Source organism: Cheilinus undulatus, linkage group 17, assembly GCF_018320785.1.
Source record: "Cheilinus undulatus linkage group 17, ASM1832078v1, whole genome shotgun sequence".
NCBI lineage: Eukaryota > Metazoa > Chordata > Actinopteri > Labriformes > Labridae > Cheilinus > Cheilinus undulatus.
In genome coordinates, this window is record NC_054881.1 from 42,674,748 (window position 1) to 42,695,436 (window position 20,689).

The 20,689-nt window shown below is 41.9% G+C and overlaps 1 protein-coding gene across 2 annotated transcripts in view; it reads right to left on the minus strand.

Moving 5' to 3' along the window:
* Positions 1-3,446: 3,446 nt before the first annotated feature.
* pip5kl1 (phosphatidylinositol-4-phosphate 5-kinase-like 1) overlaps positions 3,447-20,689 on the minus strand; it is a 35,509-nt gene continuing 18,266 nt past the window's right edge. For both annotated transcript variants that reach the window (XM_041811271.1, XM_041811270.1), the window contains one exon: positions 3,447-7,078. In XM_041811271.1, coding sequence (XP_041667205.1) covers positions 6,643-7,078 — 436 coding nt within the window. In that variant the 3' untranslated portion in view covers positions 3,447-6,642. The remainder of the gene's footprint in view (positions 7,079-20,689) is intronic.

Consider the following 20,689-nt stretch of genomic DNA (forward strand, 5'->3'; position numbering starts at 1 on the left):
TTCTGCTGGGGCGTCAGCTACTGACGTGTAAAGTACCGAGCGCCCTCTGCTGGCGAAACCTATATTACACTATATTATAGCAAAATAGACTAACAACAGTTCTACCAATAGAAAGTGACCTTTAGCAATACAAAATTACATGGGGGGGGGCAACTATTTTCATGAATTCTTCTACATCATAGTGGCACATACTCGTGGGTTCTCTCTGGGCTCTCTGGCTTCCTCCCACCACCAAAAACATGCTCGTTAGATTAATTGCTGACTCTAAAATTGGTCCTAGATGAGTGTGCCTGGTTGTCTGTCTTTATATGTCAGGCCTGCGACTGACTGGCGACCAGTTCAGGGTGTACCAGGACTCTGGCCCAGTGATAGCAGGAATCGGCTCCAGCCCCCCCACGACCCCCAATGGGATTAGCGGTCTAGAACACGGATGGATGGATGACACTGTACTCACCCATAGCAGAAGCAGGAGAAAACCGACCTCTGAAAGACAGAGGAGCCAGCCGTGCACATTTTACCCTAACGTTGGTCTGGATCCCATGATCTCTTAAATCAGGGGTCATCAACTTAATCTGGACTAGGGCCAGCTTTTTCCTATATGGGCGCTCTGGGTGCCAACCTTTCAAAATGGTCTAATTAACTTAGTTTTGTTCAAATATTTTATTTTATTTTGAATGTTTGTCATTTTCAGGCTCCAACACGGAGTCCCTATACCGCAGCTGGCCACAAGGGGGCGATTGAAATATTTTGGCTGAATATATCTGCGACTGTCATGTTGTTTATCACTCATATGCTTGTACTTTCTTCTATAACAGACAAAAAAGTTTTTAGTTCATACCTTTACATGTTTTGACGGAATGCTTCTGTCTTCGTCAGAAGTATCACCTGATGGTAGTGTGACGTGTCCTTATCAGCTGATCTTATGCACAGCAGGAGGCATGTCAAATCTGACAGGATGATCACGCCTCTGTACGATCAGCTGAATAAACTAAAAACTTTTTTGGCTGTTATAGAAGAAAGTACAAGCATATCATTAAGCATAGACATAATGAACCTTTTTGGACTGTCTATCACTCAGTTTGATGCTAATATGCTATGTAGCAGTGTTCATTTTGACAGCTTTTTTTTAATCTACAGTCATGGACGAAAATGTTGGCACCCCTGGAATTTTTCAAGAAAATACACCATTTCTCCCAGAAATTGTTGCAGTTATAAATGTTTTTGGCATACACATGTTTATTGCCTTTATGTGCATTAGAGCAATAGAAAAAATTCGAAGAAAAAAGACAAAATTGACATAATTTTGCACAAAACTCAAAAAATGGGCCGGACAAAATTGTTGGCACCCTTTTAAAACTGTGGGTATATCATTTTATTTCCAGCATGTGATGCTCATTTAAACTCACCTGTGGCAGTAACAGGTGCTGCAATCTAGAAATCACACCTGAAGCCAGTTAGACTGTCTAAAAGTTGACTCAGCCTTTGTGTTGTGTGTCTGTGTGTGTCACACCAAGCATGGAGAAGAGAAAGAGGAGCCAAGAACTGTCTGAGGACTTGAGAAGCAAAATTGTGGAAAAATATGAACAATCTCAAGGTTAAAGACCATCTCCAGAGATCCTGAAATTCCTTTGTCCACTGTGTGTAATATAATCAAGAAGTTTACAACCATGGAGCTGTGGCTAATCTCCCTGGACGTGGACGAAAGAGAAGAATTGACAACAGAATGCAACACAGGATAGTTGGGATGGTGGATAAACATCCTCAGTCAACTTCCACACAAATTCAGGCTGTCCTGCAGACTCAGGGTGCAAAAGTGTCAGCTGGGACCATACGTGGTCATCTGAATGAGATGAAGCGCTATGGCAGGAGACCCAGGAGAACCCCACTGCCGACAAAGAGACATAAAAAAGCCAGACTGGAGTTTGCAGAAATGTACCTGAGTAAGCCTCAGTCCTTCTGGGAGAACATTTTGTGGACAGATGAGACTAAGGTAGAGCTTTTTGGAAAAGCATGTCATTCTACTGTTTACAGAAAACAGAATGAGGCCTACAAAGAAAAGAACACAGTACCTACAGTCAAACATGGTGGAGCTTCAAGGATGTTTTGGGCTTGTTTTGCTGCCTCTGGCACTGGGTGCCTTGACTGTGTGACAGGAATCATGAAATCTGGAGACTATCACAAGATTTTGGGCCGCAATGTAGGGCCTAGTGTCAGAAAGCTGGGTCTGGGTCAGAGGTCATGGGTGTTCCAGCAGGACAATGACCCCAAACATACCTCAAAAAGCACCAAGAAATGGTTGGAGACAAAGCTGGAGAGTTTTGCAGTGGCCAGCAATGAGTCCGGATCTAAATCCCATTGAACACCTATGGAGGGATCCCAAAACTGCTGTTGCCCTTCAAATCTGAGAGACCTGGAGCAGTTTGCAAAAGAAGAGTGGTCCAAAATTCCAGTTGAGAGGTGTAAGAAGGTTGTTGATGGTTATAGGAATGATTGTTTCAGTTATTATTTCCTAAGGGTGCGAAACCGAATATTAAGGTGAGGGTGCCAATCATTTTATCCGGCCCATTTTTTGAGTTTTGTGTAAAATTATGTCAATGTTGTCTTTTTCCTTCTGATTTTTTGTGTTGTTCCAATGCACATAAAGGCAATAAACACATGTATACCAAAACATTTGTTGATTGCAACAATTTCTGGGAGAAATGATGTATTTTCTGGAAAAATTCCAGGGGTGCCAACATTTTCGTCCATGACTGTAAGTCTAAGTCTTTGGAGTAATGTCTTTTAGTCATTTCTACCCTCTGTAGTCTTAGTCTAGTTTAAGCTGACAAAAACCCAAAACAAATAATCTAGTTTCAGTCATCTATGATGTGTGTTTGGCCAGTCTTAGTGTGGTCTTTCTCATTGATAAAAGGCTGTCGACCACTGCCAGTCACAAGTGGAAAACCCCGAGCAGGAAAACTGCCCAAGTTGCCCCAGGAAACAGCATCTTTCTCGAAAATGGACTGATAAATGTGTTTAGCATGCATTGTGTTTGCTAGTAATGACTGACAAGTGAATTTCTGAAACATGGTGTCATTTCTGAGAAGAGTTGTTTTAATAGCTGTAGGGAGTTTATGAAAACATACCACAGCCGATGTTTTTCCTCTAAACTTGATAATGTTCTGGGGGCCGGATATGAAGATGTGGATGGCCTGATGTGGACCCAGGCCACCAGTTGATGATCACTGCGCTGATTCCTGCATGAACTCGTAATAATCTTTGTGATCTGTGGTCTCCAGAAACAGATCCAGAGGGCTGGGACATGAAGCAGCTAAACTAAGAGAGTATTTTCAATACAAGGCTTTATTATAAGTCAAAGTTGTGTATTTTTTAACAAAATAATCAAACACAGTCAAGAGCCAGGACTTATTTATTGGTGCATACTGATAACGTTGTCATTCCTGTATTCATCATCAAGAGAAACCATCACTCCTTTACCCTCTCTTTCTTTTTCCTCTTCATTAAAACAGCCTCTAAATTTCTATAAAAAGCCTCACATTAAGGACCGCTCTGAGCTTCTGTGTTCTATATTCATGCTGGTCGCTCTCCTCTCGTCCAACTATAACCTCAGAGAGCAGAGAGCAGTCAAACATCCCTCTCTGCTCCCTGAGCCATGCACCGCGCTGCAGGACAGTCAAACATCCCTCTCTGCTCTCTGAGCCGCGCTGCAGGACAGTCAAACATCCCTCTGCTCTCTGAGCCGCGTTGCAGGACAGTCAAACATCCCTCTGCTCTCTGAGCCGTGCACCATGCTGCAGGACAGTCAAACATCCCTCTGCTCTCTGAGCCGTGCACCATGCTGCAGGACAGTCAAACATCCCTCTGCTCTCTGAGCCGCGTTGCAGGACAGTCAAACATCCCTCTGCTCTCTGAGCCGTGCACCATGCTGCAGGACAGTCAAACATCCCTCTGCTCTCTGAGCCGTGCACCATGCTGCAGGACAGTCAAACATCCCTCTGCTCTCTGAGCCGCGTTGCAGGACAGTCAAACATCCCTCTGCTCTCTGAGCCGTGCACCATGCTGCAGGACAGTCAAACATCCCTCTGCTCTCTGAGCCGCGTTGCAGGACAGTCAAACATCCCTCTGCTCTCTGAGCCGCGCTGCAGGACAGTCAAACATCCCTCTGCTCTCTGAGCCGTGCACCATGCTGCAGGACAGTCTAGTGTTGGCTGGCTGCAGCCTTCTTCTCCTCATGAGCGCTCTACAGGACAAGAACGCTCAGGACTCAAGTGAATGTCCTATAAAGCTCCAAGTCCCTCCCCTGCTGGATGGCAAAGGGACACGTGTCCTACAGATTACCAGTGCTAAATACAAACCCCATTTCCAAAATATTTGGTACATTGTGCAAAATGAAAAACAGAAAACAGTGATCCTTTTCAATTTTTATTTAACTGAACACAGAGATGAGATGTTTGATGTTAAACTGATCAACTTGACTCTGTTTTTGGAAATATTCACATTACAAATTTGGTTCCTGCAACATGTTTCAAAAAAGTTGGGACAGGTGCATGTTCATGACTAGCACTAACACACCCCCACACCATCACAGATGTACTAGTGACCCATGCCTGGGCACTAATACACCCCCACACCCTCACAGATGTGCTAGTGACAGTGCAGAGCTTTCTCCAGCTTATCTGAAATCTTTCGATGATATTAGGGACTGTAGATCCATAACACTCTGTTCATGTTCATGACTAGGACTGAAGGCTCTGACTATTGGAGTAGAGCCTTCAGTATTTATGTAGCCCCAAAGTTGTAAACAGTGCAGGGTTTCTGTTGGCCTGTTTAGTGCTTCATACGGCTCCTTTCAAAGGGAGACAGGTCTGGTCCTACTACATGTAGGCCAGTCTAGGCCCAGCCCTCTTTTATTGTGAAGCCATGCTGTTGTAACTCATGCAGAATGTGTCTTAGTAATGTCTCTCTGACATAAGCAGAGATGTACCTGAAAAAAAACATGCAGGCATGTCAGTATTTATGTATCACAGATGCACCAATACACCCCCACACCCTCACAGATGTGCTAGTGACAGTGCAGAGCTTTCTCCAGCTTATCTGAAATCTTTCAATGATATTAGGGACTGTAGATCCATAACACTCTTGTACATGAGATTTTTAATCTCAGTGAGGGTTTTTTCCTGGTTAAATAAAGTCAAATAAAATTTAAAAAGATGAACAGATCTCTAAATTATTTGCAGTAGCACAGTGTGAAACGTTGTTAGACTATTTGCCCACACAGTCATTCCTAAAGAGGAGAACCTCATGCAGTCATTGGTTTTCAGTAGCTGACTCTTTCACACCTGTGGGATTCCACATTGGCTCATCCAGCCGATGTCTGCTCTATATTCTGGTCCAGAGAGTGCTGGGATGTGTGGAGGCTCCCCTTCTGACTTCGCCTTAGCCCCTACCCTCTTCAGTACCTGTGTGGACTGGATAATGGTGTGGGTAACAGGGGTGGCGAACTGTGGCGTGCCCTTTGACTCTAGATGTCCTCTCTCTGAACTTGCTGAGTGAGGAGGCTGTAGCGTCGGGAGTGCACGTCTCTTAGACCAAACCGAAAGTCCAGGCATTTGGAGATGCCTTGGATTCTGCCATTGAATCTGTGTCTGGTGAGAGTGTGGAGGTTCTGGAGCATTTCACTCATCTCTGCCGAGTAATCTGCTAACTGTGAGGCCTGGACCGTGACTCACGGCCAGTGATGCCTTTGTGGTGACTCCCTTCCTGCATATTTACTGCTATTGTCGTCACAGCGTGCATCTAGACCTGAGGTGAGCAGGGAAGGGTCAGCTGCTTTGGGAGCAGCATTTGGCTTCAACAGACCACTGGCACGCTTTCCTGGGTCTGAGCCTCAGAGGTGGCTGGGTACGTCAGAGAGGAATAAGCTGGGAAAATACCTGGAGCAACATGCGAAACCGGCATACACTCAATACCTGACCTGACCTTTCAGGGGAACTCCTTTATACCCAATCCTATTACTTTCACCTGTTACCAATTAACCAACGTACCTATGGAATGTTCCAGGTGTTTCTGCAGCATTCCAAAATGTTCCCAGTGTTCTCTTGCCCTTGGCCCAACTTTTTTGGAACATGCTGCAGGCATCAAATTCAGGATGTGTGCATATTTCCACAATTGTAAATAATCAAGTTCTTCAGTTTGTGCTCTATCAGGTTCAGTTGAATTTAAGTGGAAAAAAAAAAATTACTAGTCACATTTTTTTTTATTTCTTTAACACAATGTCCCAACTATTTTGGAAAAGGGATCTGATCTTGAAATGTCAGTAGTAAATGATGGAGTTTATTCCTTTGTTAGGCACTGACTGGGCTCACGCTAAGGCTTGCTAATGTTGAAGCGCTGCTAGCTCAGGCTGCAGACAGAGGAGGTCTGGGAACTCTTCATCCAGAGTAACAGGAAATCAGTTCTAGCTGTGAGTCCAGGCCTCTTAGATCTTGGTTAACATCTTCAGTCAGTGTTTAAGAACCAAACTGAAGGCTAAAATCAGATATTTTCCTCAGCCTCATGAAGCCTCAAACCCCCACAGCGTCTTCGTATGTGTGTAATATCTTTGGTTCAAACTGTTTTTTGGTAAACTCTAGTCTACAGGCTCTACTTAGTGTGGTCCCGTACCCAGTGACGGAGCCTGAGGCAGTAAGTCTGGGGACTGACAGTGGAGAAGGACCGGCCTGGATGTCTCAGTCTCTTCCAAAAATGCTCCAGCCGCTTCTTAAAACTGTAAACCGTGAAAATGTCAATGATGCCGATGAAGTAGCGCTGCTCCGGCCCATCGATGACATGCAGAGGATTCTTTAAGTCAGGGAGCAAACGGCGGTTTTGGGCCCTGAAGTCTTGAAGCTCGCCACTGTCCCCGCCCAGTCCTGCGCGCTCCGGGAACGTCTGGAGAGTTTTTTCACTTGATGTAACTTCCGGCTTCAAACGGCCGCCGTCTTCTTCAGACAAAAATAAGGCAGAGTCTTCTTCTGGGATGGCGCCAGGTACAGCTGCAGAGCCCACATGGACCGGGCTGGAAGCTGGATTCACCGACCTGAATCAGAGAGCAAAAGGAGTGAGAGGGTTATGAGTCAGCACATTCCCTTTAAATGAAAGAGAAACGAAATCCTCAGACCACGTTTCTCAGAAAAACACTCACGTACACCAGTATTAAGTAGAACTATTAATCGTTTAGAGACCATATCTTCACATTTTTTGCATTAATATTTAATTTACAAAAATATACGTTTTTATTTCCCTGACCACAGAACAGTTTTCCATGTTTCCTCAGTCCATGTTAAATGAGCTTTGAGAGAAGATGACAGTGTTTCTGGATCCTGTTCACATATGGCTTCTTCTCTCCATGATCCAGCTTTAACTGTCATTTGTGGAGCCCCTGCCTCTCTAAAATGCTTCTTTTATACCCAGTCACGTTTCTGACCTGTTGCCAATTAACCTGATTTGTTCAAAAAGCTGTTTTCCATTATTACCACTTACTTTTCCAGCCTTTTGTGGTACCTGCCCCAAATTTTTTGAGATGTGTTATTGCCATCAAATTCAAAATGAGCTCATATTTTTTCATACAATGCTAAAAAGTTTAGCATCTGATACACTATATTGCCAAAAGTATTCACTCACCCATCCAAATAATGTAAATCAGATGTTCCAATCACTTCCATGTCCACAGGTGTATAAAATCATCACCTAGGCATGCAGACTGTTTCTACAAACATTAGTGAAAGAATGGCTCACTCTCAGGAGCTCAGTGAATTCCAGCGTGGTAGTGTGATAGGATGCCACCTGTGCAACAAGTCCAGTGGTGAAATTTCCTGGCTCCTAAATATTCCACAGTCAACTGTCAGTGGTGTTAGAACAAAGTGGAAGCCATTGGGAACCACAGCAACTCAGGTGGTCAACTTTCTGCAGAGTCAATGGCTACAGACCTCCAAACTTCATGTGGCCTTCAGATTAGCTCAAGAACAGTGGTAGAGAGCTTCATGGAATGGGTTTCCATGGTAACAGCTGCATCCAAGCCATACATCACCAAGTGCAATGCAAAGCGTGGGATGCAGTGGTGTAAAGCACGCCGCCACTGGACTCTAGAGCAGTGGAGACGCCTTCTCTGGAGCGACCAATCACGCTTCTCCATCTGGCAATCTGATGGACCAGTCTGGGTTTGCTGGTTGCCAGGAGAACGGTACTTGTCTGACTGCATTGTGCCAAGTGTAAAGTTTGGTGGAGGGGGGATTATGGTGTGGGCTTGTTCTTCAGGAGCTGGGCTTGGCCCCTTAGTTCCAGTCAAAGGAACTCTGAATGCTTCAGCAGACCAAGAGATTCTGGACAATTCCATGCTCCTAACTTTGTGGGAACAGTTTGGGGATGGCCCCTTCCTGTTCCAACATGACTGTGCACCAGTGCACAAAGCAAGGTCCATAAAGACATGGAGGAGAGAGTTTGGTGTGGATCAACTTGACTGGCCTGCACAGAGTCCTGACCTCAACCCCTTAAAACACCTCTGGGGGGACTTCTGGTTCGGACATGTTGTGAGTAGACGCACGTTGGAGCAGCTCCCCTTAGACGTGTTCTATTCTACCACCAAGTGACTCGAAATCTAGATAATTGAATTTGAGATAGATATTTGAGTGGGAATAACGTAGCTGGGGATTATAAGAGGAAGAAAAATGCCCAAGACCCAAGAGGAATTCACTCCAACGACGAGAGCTAATAGCTACGTGGCTAACTATGCTAACGCTAGCTTGGGGAAGAAAGAGGCAGGAGCCACCGGAGCCCAAGGTGATAAAGCAGAGATTATTGAAGCAATAAGGGGCTTAAAGACCGAGCTCAAGTCAGAACTCGAAGAAGTCAACAGAAAACTCGACAATATGGCGGCGGGGATGCAGAGCCTGTCCGAGCGAGTGGACACAGCTGAGAGCCGTATAGCCGACGTGGAGAGCAGTGCCCTGGATATCTCCGACATACTCGTGGAATTCCAGCGGCAGCAAAATAGTCTACAGCGCAAAGTGCTGGATCTAGAGAGCCGGTCGAGGAGAAACAATATCCGCATATTCGGGGTTGCAGAAGGTGAGGAAGGGAACTCTACTTTAAAATTCATAGAGGAGTTTTTGAGAGGAGCACTGCCATTACCACAAGAGTTGAACCTTAGCCTACAACGGGCCCACCAGACCCTTGGACCGAAACCGAGACCTGACGATACACCCAGAGCCATTGTTGTTAATTTTCAAGAGTTTAAGACGAAGGAGCTGGTACTCAAGGAGGCTTGGAAAAGGGGCAAAATACAGCTGAAAAACAAAACTGTTTATTTTGACCATGACTATGCCCCTGAAGTGATTAAAAAGCGGAAGGAATATAACAGGGTGAAGAAAGCCCTAAAAGAAAGAGGGATCCGCTTCCAGACACCCATGACAAGCATCCGGATCCAGTGGGAATCAGGAGTCCGCACCTACTCCAATTCGAGGGAGGCTTGGAGTGAACTAAGGAGGCGAGATATTCGAGTGGATGGCCCGGAGCCGGCAGAGGGAGAGAGAGACCCGGTGGAGTAGCTACGTGAAAAGATGGGTTCATGGCAGAGAACGGCCGGTCGCAAAGAGACACCAACAAGGGCTCTAAGCGTGAAGGAGAGGCTCCAGGAGTTCTGGAGGGAACCAGCAGACTAGACCTGGAGGATCTTCTCAACTACAGCTCGCTGTTTGATGGCTAAATAAATAATGGATAAGTATCTTTATTGCAGAGACTCGGTTCCCTGGCTTATGTTTGACTGTTGGAAACTGGGGGAGCTAGTTCTAAGTTTAGTTAACTGATTTGTTGGACTAGAAGTATGGTTGAGTTGCTTATGTACTCATTAGCCTTACTCATTAACGGGCCCTCTCTTAAAGAGAGACGTAACCCATGGCCCACCAACAGGGTCACAGTTGAGGGAGGAGGAATTCCCTCCTCCCCACACTAGGAGGTTTATCTATGGTCATGTTCATGCTTATGTTCATAGGTTACATATATAGTTTTTGCTAAGTTTCCGTTTGGGGGGACTGTCAGTTCATTCTGTACCTACTCCAAATTAGATGGGATCACGTAATTTAAAAATTACATCTCTGAATGTGAATGGCCTGAGTAATCCTGTTAAGAGAAGCAAAGTTTTGGCTAAAATGAAAAGGGACAAATCTCATGTTACCTTTTTACAAGAAACTCATTTGTCAAAACAAGAACACGAGAAGTTAAAAAAGTTTGGTTTCTCTAATTCATACTTTAGCACATGTAAGAACAGCCGTAAAAGAGGAGTGGCTACCTTGATTTCTAACTCTGTTAACTTTGAACTGATTAGGGTAAGGGGTGACAAAGAAGGCAGATTCATAATTATAGTAGGGAGGATTGATAATACTTTAGTTACATTCGCAAATATTTACATACATCCAGAAAGTGACAAAAAATTTATTAAGTCTTTATTTGATGTGAAAGTGAGGGGATTCTGATCTGTGGTGGGGATTGGAATACAGTCCTTAACCATCATATGGACACGACGAGTACTAACAGGAAAAAACACCATAGATCAAAAAATCTCAATCTGCTAATTAAAGAGTCAGACCTGATCGATGTGTGGAGAGTGCTACATCCACACGACAGGGATTTCACTCCCTACTCAGCCACACATCAGGTACATTCTCCAATAGACATCCTATTGGTGAATATCTCTGATAGTTACAGAGTGAAGGACTGCTCAATTGGAACAGCAGATGTATCGGACCACAACGCTATTTATTTGACCATACACTTAAATAATGAACCAAAGAATATATTATGGAGGCTAAATGTGGGCATCTTAAATAATGAAACAATGGTGAAGGAAATTAAAAAAGAAATTAGTGACTGCATAAAGGACAATAAGAACAATGAAGTTGACCCGACAATTATCTGGGACACAATTAAGGCAGTTATGAGAGGGAAATTAATTTCCAGAACAGCATATTTGAACAAAATGAAAAAGAAAAAATATGATGAGTTAGAGGACTCATTGAGGAAATTGGAGAAAATTCAACAGAGAGACAAATCTAAAAGATTAGCAAACCAAATAAAAAATCTCAAAGATCAATCAGGCCCAAAAGCAACAAGAATATTAGAAAAACGCCTTAGGACACAACAAACCAAGAACACAATTCATAAAATTAGAGATCCAGAAACTAACAAACTAACTCTTGAGCCAAAGGAAATCAACAAAGCTTTCAAAAGATACTATGAAAAGTTATACTCTCAGCCTGGAAACGATGATGAAGAAGCAACTCAGCAATACTCAGCAGGACTGGACCTCCCCTCTTTAGGACGACTACAAAATGATACATTAAATGCCCCTATAACCAAAAAAGAGCTGGACTCTGCGATAAATAAAATGAAAGCAAACAAAAGTCCAGGGAGTGATGGGTTCCCTAATGAATGGTACAAAATCTTTAGAGATGATTTGGCCCCAGCCCTATTGGAATCCCTAAATTGGACGCTTAGTGGCAGTAGCCCCACCGTCTTGGAAGGAGGCAGTGATATCTGTCCTTCCAAAGGAAGGAAAAAATAAAGAATACTGTGAATCCTATCGCCCAATATCTATTTTAAACATAGATTATAAAATATTCACATCAATTATCTCTAAAAGGCTTGAATTCTTTCTCCCTGAGTTAATACACGAAGATCAGACAGGATTCATAAAAGGCCGTCAAACGCAAGATAATATTAGACGTACTCTCCATGTCATAGAGCAGGTCAATAACCAAAATCTAAGTGCAGTTATAGTCAGTCTGGACGCTGAAAAGGCGTTTGACAGAGTCAGTTGGACTTTTCTCTATGGTGTGCTGGAGAGGCTTGGATTCAATAGTCAATTTGTTGCATTCAAGCCCTGTATAAAGACCCCACTGCTAGAATAAAGATCAATGGAGATCTGACAGAGAGCTTTAAGTTATATAGAGGAACACGTCAGGGTTGCTGCCTCTCCCCAGCTCTCTTTGCAATATATATAGAGCCACTGGCTGAAGCTATGAGACAAAATAGGGAACTAAAGGGAATCACTATTGCAAAAGAAGAACACATTACAGGACTCTTTGCAGATGATGTAATCACTTTTCTTCGAGACCCAGACTCAACATTCCCTAAACTTATGACAACTTTGGAAGAATTTGGTTCGATCTCAGGTTATAAAGTCAATATCACAAAAACTCAGGTGCTCTCCTTTAATTACAAACCAAGTAAGACAATAAGACAAAATTTCAAACTAAATTGGGATACAGAATCAATTAGATATTTGGGGGTAACAATTACCCGGATGCAATCCTCAAGATCAATTACAATATGATAAATGATCAAATTAAAAAAGATATGATCAAATGGTCAAAGATGGTCCTAGATTTTAGTGCGAGAATAGATAGGGTGAAAATGAATGTACTGCCAAGACTGTTATACTTATTTTTATCATTACCAGTTAGAATACCTGAAACTCAATTTAGAACGTGGGTCAAACAAATATCAAGATTTATTTGGGCTGGAGCAAGACCTCGAGTGAAATTTAAAACACTTCAGCTGGATAAAGAAAATGGAGGCCTAGCTCTTCCTAATCTCAAAAACTACTACTATGCAGCCCAAATGAGATATCTGGTGTACTGGTGCTCATCAGATTATCAGGCTAGATGGAAACACATCGAGCTAAACCTGGGTAAGGGCCATCCTCAGACAAGACTAGGTGAAAAGGAAGATCCAGATCCAAAGAGAAATAATTCTATCATAGAAGAATCCTTGAAAATATGGCATGAGCTGGTTAAAAAACACAAGATGGAGGGAGAATGTAGGCTGTTAATCTGGCCCGCCCTGTCTCCCGGGTTCGGGCCGGGCAGATTTACAGTACCTTTGTAGGGTGGAAAGAAAGAGGCATGACAGCTATGTGTACACTTATAGAAGGAGGGTCCTTTAAGACCTTTGAGAAGTTGAAGCGAGAGTTTGGTCTGGAGAACAAAGACAGGTTCAGATATTTTCAGCTGAGAGATCTTTATGAGAAAGATATCAAAAAAGGGATACGACAGTGGGATAATAAGGTGCTAAAGGTGTTTACAGATGCATACAAACAAACCCCCACTAAAATTGTATCCAAACTATATAATGGCCCACAAAACCACATGGGACACGACACATTCTACATTAAATCAAAATGTGAAAAAGAAATGAATGTTGTGCTGTCAGAGGATGACTGGCAAACAATCTGCATAACCCAGCAGACCACTACTAGTTCAAAGGGATGGAGACAATTTGGCTGGAAAAATGTAATCCGATTTTTTATCACACCACACATTAAATCTAAACAAAGTGACATACTACAACATTGCTGGAGGAAATGTGGCCATACATTTGCCAGTCACTCTCATATCTTCTGGTCATGTATTAAAATTCAAACATTTTGGGACGGAGTTATCCAGATCCTGGAAGAGATTTTTGAGACTGGGATACCTAGGGATCCTCGGGTATTATACCTGGGCTTACCCCCAGGAAACTGCATCCCTAAAAAAGACATATATCTCTTCAATATAATGATTCTCGCATGCAAAAAGGCCATCACAAGAAGCTGGCTGAAAAGTGACCCTCCAGGAGCAGCCCAGTGGCTCACAATTATAGAGGAAATATACTCTATAGAAAAACTGACGCACCTTCTAAAATTTAAAAAAAAAACCCTCGATCATCGCTGGGACAGATGGCTTCAATACAAGAGAAAGGTGGAACCATTGCAGCTGGAATGAAAACCTTGAATAATAGGCGGTATGACTGCATAGCCCCCCCCCCCCCGTTTTGTAATGTTATTTTAAATGTATTTGTTATTTGCTGTTTCGTAAAAATGAACAAAAAATTGAAAAATAAAAAGTAAAAAAAAAAAAAAAAAAAAAAAAAAAAAAACCTCTGGGATGAATTAGAGTGGAGACTGAGAGCCAGGCCTTCTGGTCCAACATCAGTGTGTGACCTCACAAATGTTAGGATTGTGGGTAATGTAGAGCTGTTGACTCAGATCGCCATGCTTTTCCTAGAATTTACAGGAAAATAACCAAACGTACAGAGCTTAACAGATGTATTAGACCACCAAACCAAAGTAAGGTTTATGCCACAGCTGCCCTAAATTAACAGCATTGGTAAAAATTGGTAAAACCAAAATCATTTTTGATGTTTCTGCAATGGTTAATACACCAATATGTAGAAGCTCTTTAACATAAATGAAATTTTTAATGCTAAAACATAAGTTTTATTGTCATTCATGAATTTTCAAGTTTACTGATTTACAACAAAACTGAAAAATAGTAAAGCACATTAATATTTCTAGATTAATATTTTAAATTATAGTTATTTACTGTCATTCCTGAACAGAAAAATGAGTTTTAGTGTTCGAATGCTACGCTTGATTAATTTCTGACTTCTCAGAGAAGTCCAGTGAGCCGGCTCAAATTTGGGTGAATTCAGTTTGAAATTCCTCATTCCTGTTCAAAATGGTAAAACGTGGAGAGCTGACTGAAAATCAAAGAGTCCGCATTAAAGCACTTCATGATGCTGGATGGTCTCTGAGACAGATATGACAGGTGGTCTGATACATTTGTTAAGCACTGTGTATCTCCTCGTAGTTAGTCTGCCCTGATTGGCTCTGACATGGCGAATGGTCAGTTGTAAAGAGCAGCGTAGACTGGATGGTGTTGTGGCTGACTTTAGGAAAGATGGAGGGGCTGAATCATTCCCAGCACCGTCTGAATATATCTTCATGAATTTCCAGGGTAGAAGCATCTCACAAAGAAATTTCTGATGAATGACTGACTGCAGATGCTGTCACTTCAAGTTCTATTAAAACGGTCTGCACCGGGCGCGCAGATGTTTTTATTCATTGTGTTCGATTGTGCTACCCAGAACAACTGTTAACAGCTTGTGGGTTTCTTTCTAAATCATACATCCTTCTTTCGTCATGATTCCTTCCACTCCTGCCAGCTTCCCAGGTCCAGACACCCTACAGCCTCGCCACAGCATAATCTTCCCACACCATGTTTCCCAGTGAGGACGGTGCTTTTGGTTTATACTCTCACTTCTCTCACCAAACATCACCAACGTCTCCACGGCCCCAGGGCTCCAGTTTGGTCTCATCTGACCAAAGGACATGTTTCCAGTGTCAGAGTCTTTCTCCAGATGGTCCTTAGTGGACTTCAGTCTGGTTTCTCTTCTGCAGAGGTGGACTTTCTCTTGGTCCATTCCTGTGCAGGACTCTAGTGATGGTCTTCTCTGAGACTACAGATCCTGACTTGGCTGAGTCCTTCTCTAGAGCAGTGATACTCGATGTGTGGCTCTGGAGCCACATGTGGCTTTAGTGATGATTTATGGCTCTTTGTGTTTTGATTTGAAATATTATTCACCAAAAAAAAATTAAAAAAAGGGAAAACTTTTTTGATCCTTTTTACCATTTTTTGCCACTTTTCACCCATTTAAGCTACATTTTCTCACTAAATACAACCTTTTTCCTACTTTTTCCCATTTTTGCCACTTTATACCATTTTTGGCAACTTTTTGCCCATTTAAGCTACCTTTTGCTATTAAATACCCATTTTTCCCATTTTCTTGCCTATTTATGAATCTTCTTTTTGCCACTTTTATCCCATTTTTGCCCTTTTTTTTTTTTTTATCATTTTTGCCACTTTTCACCATATTAAGCTACCTTTTGCCATTAAATACCTCTTGTTTCCCTTGTTCCCCTTTTGGCCTCTTCTTTTGGCCACTTTCTTTCCATTTTTGCCCTTTTTTTGCCATTTAAGCTTCCTTTTGCCAATAAATACCATTTGTTTCCCTTTTCCCAATTCTTGCCTCCTCTTTTTGCCACTTTTCACCCATTTCTGCCCTTTTTTTTGGTCACTTTTTGCCCATTTAAGCTGCCGTTTGCCATTACCTACCATTAGTTTCCTATTTTTTCCCCATTTTTGCCACTTCTTTTAGCCACTTTTATCCCATTTTTGCCCATCTAAGCATCCTTAAGCCATTAAATACCACTTATTTCCTTTTTTTGCCCATGTTTGCCACTCTTGACTGCTTTTTGCCCATTTAAGTCACTTTCTGCTGATTTTTGCCACGTTTGGACCATTTTTTGCCACCCGAAACAAATCTTTTTTTTGTCACATCTCACCCATTTTTGCAACTCGCTGACCATTTTTCCATTTTCTTCTCCCCATTTTCTCCCCTTTTCACTAATTTCTGTTGCTTTTTGAGCATTATTTGTCACCTTTAACTTATTTTTATCACTACTTCAAGCCATTTTTGCCACTATTCACCACTTAGATTGTGGCTCTTGCAAAGGTATTTTCCAACAATTTGGCTCTTTGGGTGAGCTTGGTTGAGTAATAGCGGGGCAGCTTAACTAGATATTCTACAACAATTGTTCATTTTGTGATACAAGCATGAAATTTGTTACAGTTATAGCCAAAGGCATTCCCAAAAGATGTAGGTATGGAGGCATCTTGAATTTTCAATATGGCGCCCATGATAACCGTTTTCTTATCAATTTTCTTATCAGGATATTTACTGATATTAAGGACCTAACTAGTTTAATTTGTCTACCATACCATTGGAGACGGTGGAGATTTGGTAAGAAATTGGCAGGGCTTAGATCAGAAATGGGTGTGGCTTAAAAACGGGTTGTTTTATTTTTGAAATTTCATATGACACATAGAAATTGAAAAGATGGAATGGAAGTTGAGTTTGTTTGTTTTTAAGCCTGAAATTCAAACAGTTTGAACAAAAGTTGCTACCTGCTATATTTTGTTTATTAGAAAATTAGAGACACCTCAGAATTGAGCTTCAGATCAATTCTTTTGATCTCAAGGGTAAGAGAACCAGTTCAAATTTATACTACATATATATGAACTTGCAACCTGAATTAAGTTTCAGATCAGTGTTTTTTATTACAAGACTGAAAGAATTATTTACATTTCACACTAAGTTTTATATAAACTTGAAACGTGAATTGAGTTTCCTAACAATGTTTTAGATCACATGAGTAAAATAACTATGTACAATTTACACTAATTTGCATATGAACTTGCAACTTGAATTAAGTTTCAGATCAGTGTTGTGTGTTTTCAGTGTCAATGCCTCTGCCTTGTCTTCTTGGCATATAATACAGAGTGTCCAGTCAGTCTTAGCTATCCAAGAAGTTGATGGTCTTTGACCATCAAGATGCACAAGTTTGAAGTTCTTCAACAATTTCATCCACGTTGTCTAACAGTAAAGGCCGAGGGGTTATCCTTTTACCACCTCACCGCAGAAACACACATTCAGGTATGGGATACAACTAGGTTCAGATGTAAAAATCGACCTACACCTAAACCGATCTTTCATCCAGTGACATTTAATTCCTGTGCGATCTGTACACCATACGAGTAACGACATGAAGTCATGTAAAGCCCGTTACCCTTCACTCTCCAACACTGGCACATCCTGTCAATTCAGATGCAGCTATCCAACTACAGTCATGGACCAAATTATTGGCACTCCTGGAATTTTTCCAGAAAATGCACCATTTCTCCCAGAAATTATTGCAATTAAAAATGTTTTTGGTATACATGTGTTTCTTTCCTTTGTGTGCATTGGAACAACACAAAAAATCTGAAGAAAAAAGACAAATTGACATAATTTTGCACAAAACTCAAAAATGGGCCAGACAAAATGATTGTCCCCCTTTTAAAACTGTGGGTAAATCATTTTATTTCCAGCATGTGATGCTCATTTAAACTCACCTGTGGCAGTAACAGGTGCTGGCAATCTAGAAATCACACCTGAAGCCAGTTAGAATGTCTAAAAGTTGACTCAGCCTTTGTGTTGTGTGTCTGTGTGTGTCACACCAAGCATGGAGAAGAGAAAGAGGAGCCAAGAACTGTCTGAGGACTTGAGAAGCAAAATTGTGGAAAAATATGAACAATCTCAAGGTTAAAGACCATCTCCAGAGATTTTGAAATTCCTTTGTCCACTGTGTGTAATATAATCAAGAAGTTTATAACCATGGAGCTGTGGCAAATCTCCCTGGACGTGGACAGAAGAGAAACACTGACAACAGAATGCAACACAGGATAGTTGGGATGGTGGATAAACATCCTCAGACAGCTTCCACACAAATTCAGGCTGTCCTGCAGACTCAGGGTGCAAAAGTGTCAGCTGGGACCATACGTGGTCATCTGAATGAGATGAAGCGCTATGGCAGGAGACCGAGGAGAACCCCACTGCTGACAAAGAGACATAAAAAAGCCAGACTGGAGTTTGCAAAAATGTACCTGAGTAAGCCTCAGTCCTTCTGGGAGAACATTTTGTGGACGGATGAGACTAAGGTAGAGCTTTTTGGAAAAGCACGTCATTCTACCGTTTACAGAAAACAGAATGAGGCCTACAAAGAAAAGAACACAGTACCTACAGTCAAACATGGTGGAGGTTCAAGGATGTTTTGAGGTTGTTTTGCTGCCTCTGGCACTGGGTGCCTTGACTGTGTGACAGGAATCATGAAATCTGGAGACTATCACAAGATTTTGGGCCGCAATGTAGGGCCTAGTGTCAGAAAGCTGGGTCTGGGTCAGAGGTCATGGGTGTTCCAGCAGGACAATGACCCCAAACTCAAAAAGCACCAAGAAATGGTTGGAGACAAAGCTGGAGAGTTCTGAAGTGGCCAGCAATGAGTCCGGATCTAAATCCCATTGAACACCTATGGAGAGATCTCAGAACTGCTGTTGAAGAAGCAGCCTTCAAATCTGAGAGACCTGGAGCAGTTTGCAAAAGAAGAGTGGTCCAAAATTCCCATTGAGAGGTGTAAGAAGGTTGTTGATGGTTATAGGAAGAGATTGGTTTCAGTTATTTTTGTCCAAGGGTGTGAAACCGAATATTAAGTTGAGGGTGCCAATCATTTTGTCCGGCCCATTTTTTTATTTTTGTGTAAAATTATGTCAATTTTGTCTTTTTTCTTCAGATTTCTTGTGTTGTTCCAATGCACATAAAGGAAATAAACAAATGTAAACCAAAAACATTTGTTATTGCAACAATTTCTGGGAGAAATGGTGAATTTTCTGGAAAAATTCAGGGGTGCCAATAGTTTCATCCATGACTGTATATCTAAATAAGCACAATATCAACTAGATGTGGGACTAACATTAGATAGCATTTAGGAAACTAAACTACGCTACCACTAAACTATCACTAAAAGGAGTAGACTGATACTGACTACAGAAATAATGACGTTAATGGCCATGTTGAGTTTCACAGCAGTGGTGTCACCAGTGTGTCCTGGCTGTGCTTTGACATCCACTCTATTACATTGTCTGTAACACATGACTACTGTCACAATAATTATTCTTCATTTTTTTATTCTTCATCATCCTTTATTATCATCCCAAATAAGAAAATTGATGAGAAAACAGTTATCATTAGTGGCCATTTTGAAAAATGGCTGCCATGTGCACCATGTTGAAAATTCAGGATGCCTCCATATCCAGTTTTCGTTGGAATGCCTTTGGCTATAACTGTACCAAATTTCATGCTCGTATCACAAAGTGAACTATTGTTGTGGTTATCTCCTCCACTAATATAACACTGAAGAGACCAGAGACTTTGAAATCTTTCCCTTCCTACCAGGGTATGAGGGGAGACTTAGCTGGAGGCCATGGAGGTCAGCAGAATCATGGTAGATAAACTGTGATTATAATCACTCTTATCAAAGCAAACATGTAAAAAAATATATATATGTATATAAATATATAAGTGGATGCTGTAGTACAAATACTTTTATCTTGAAACAGAATCGTCCTGTCTCTACAGGCAGACTGAGGAGCCAACATGTCTCATCTGCTGCCATCCTGTTATTCAGGCTTGTGAAAACATCATCATAAAGGGCTAAAATGTCACAGTTGAGTGTTAGCTTCAAAGTTAGCATGAGAGACTGCTTATTTAGAGACTAGACTCTATAATTCTACTATAAACAGATGAATACATGAGACTCCATACAAATAAATTTCAGTGATGAATAAAGTTATCATGGTATTGTATTGCTTTGAACTGCAGACTCTGGTAGAGTTTATCTCCAGGCTGTTTGCCTATGTGTGCATGAGTCACTTTAAAAAGGACCACAGTGTCTCACTCAGAATTAACACTGGTTTGTTTTGGTGAGCCACACATTCTCTTCGAACATCCTGCATCAATTCTACTGCACAGTCACCAGTCATGGAAACATATTTGAGGGGTACCTCAATCATTCATTGGAAGGTCACTCTGTGCGTCCCCAACCATGGTTAAGTCGAGCTAAAGTTATACAGCTAACTGTCTAACTGTAGCATCTGGAGGCAGGTCGCTAAAGCTGTATCATGTAAAGAGGAGGCCATATGTGTACAGGATCGTCCTCTCTGGGCCAGAGCTCATTTAAAGTGACTGAGGAAGAGGGCTGCACTGGGAGTGGGATTCTTCAGCTGGCACACCAGATGGATTTGTTTTTCACACATCCATCTGGTAAACCTCTCATAGACAGCGTTTGGGAAAGTGCAGAGCCTTTGAAAAAAAAACCTGGAGAGTGGTTGGATGAACGTTCTGTCTGTCACATCTCTATGGGCCAATCAGAGCAACAAAACACATGACTTGGCTGCAACCG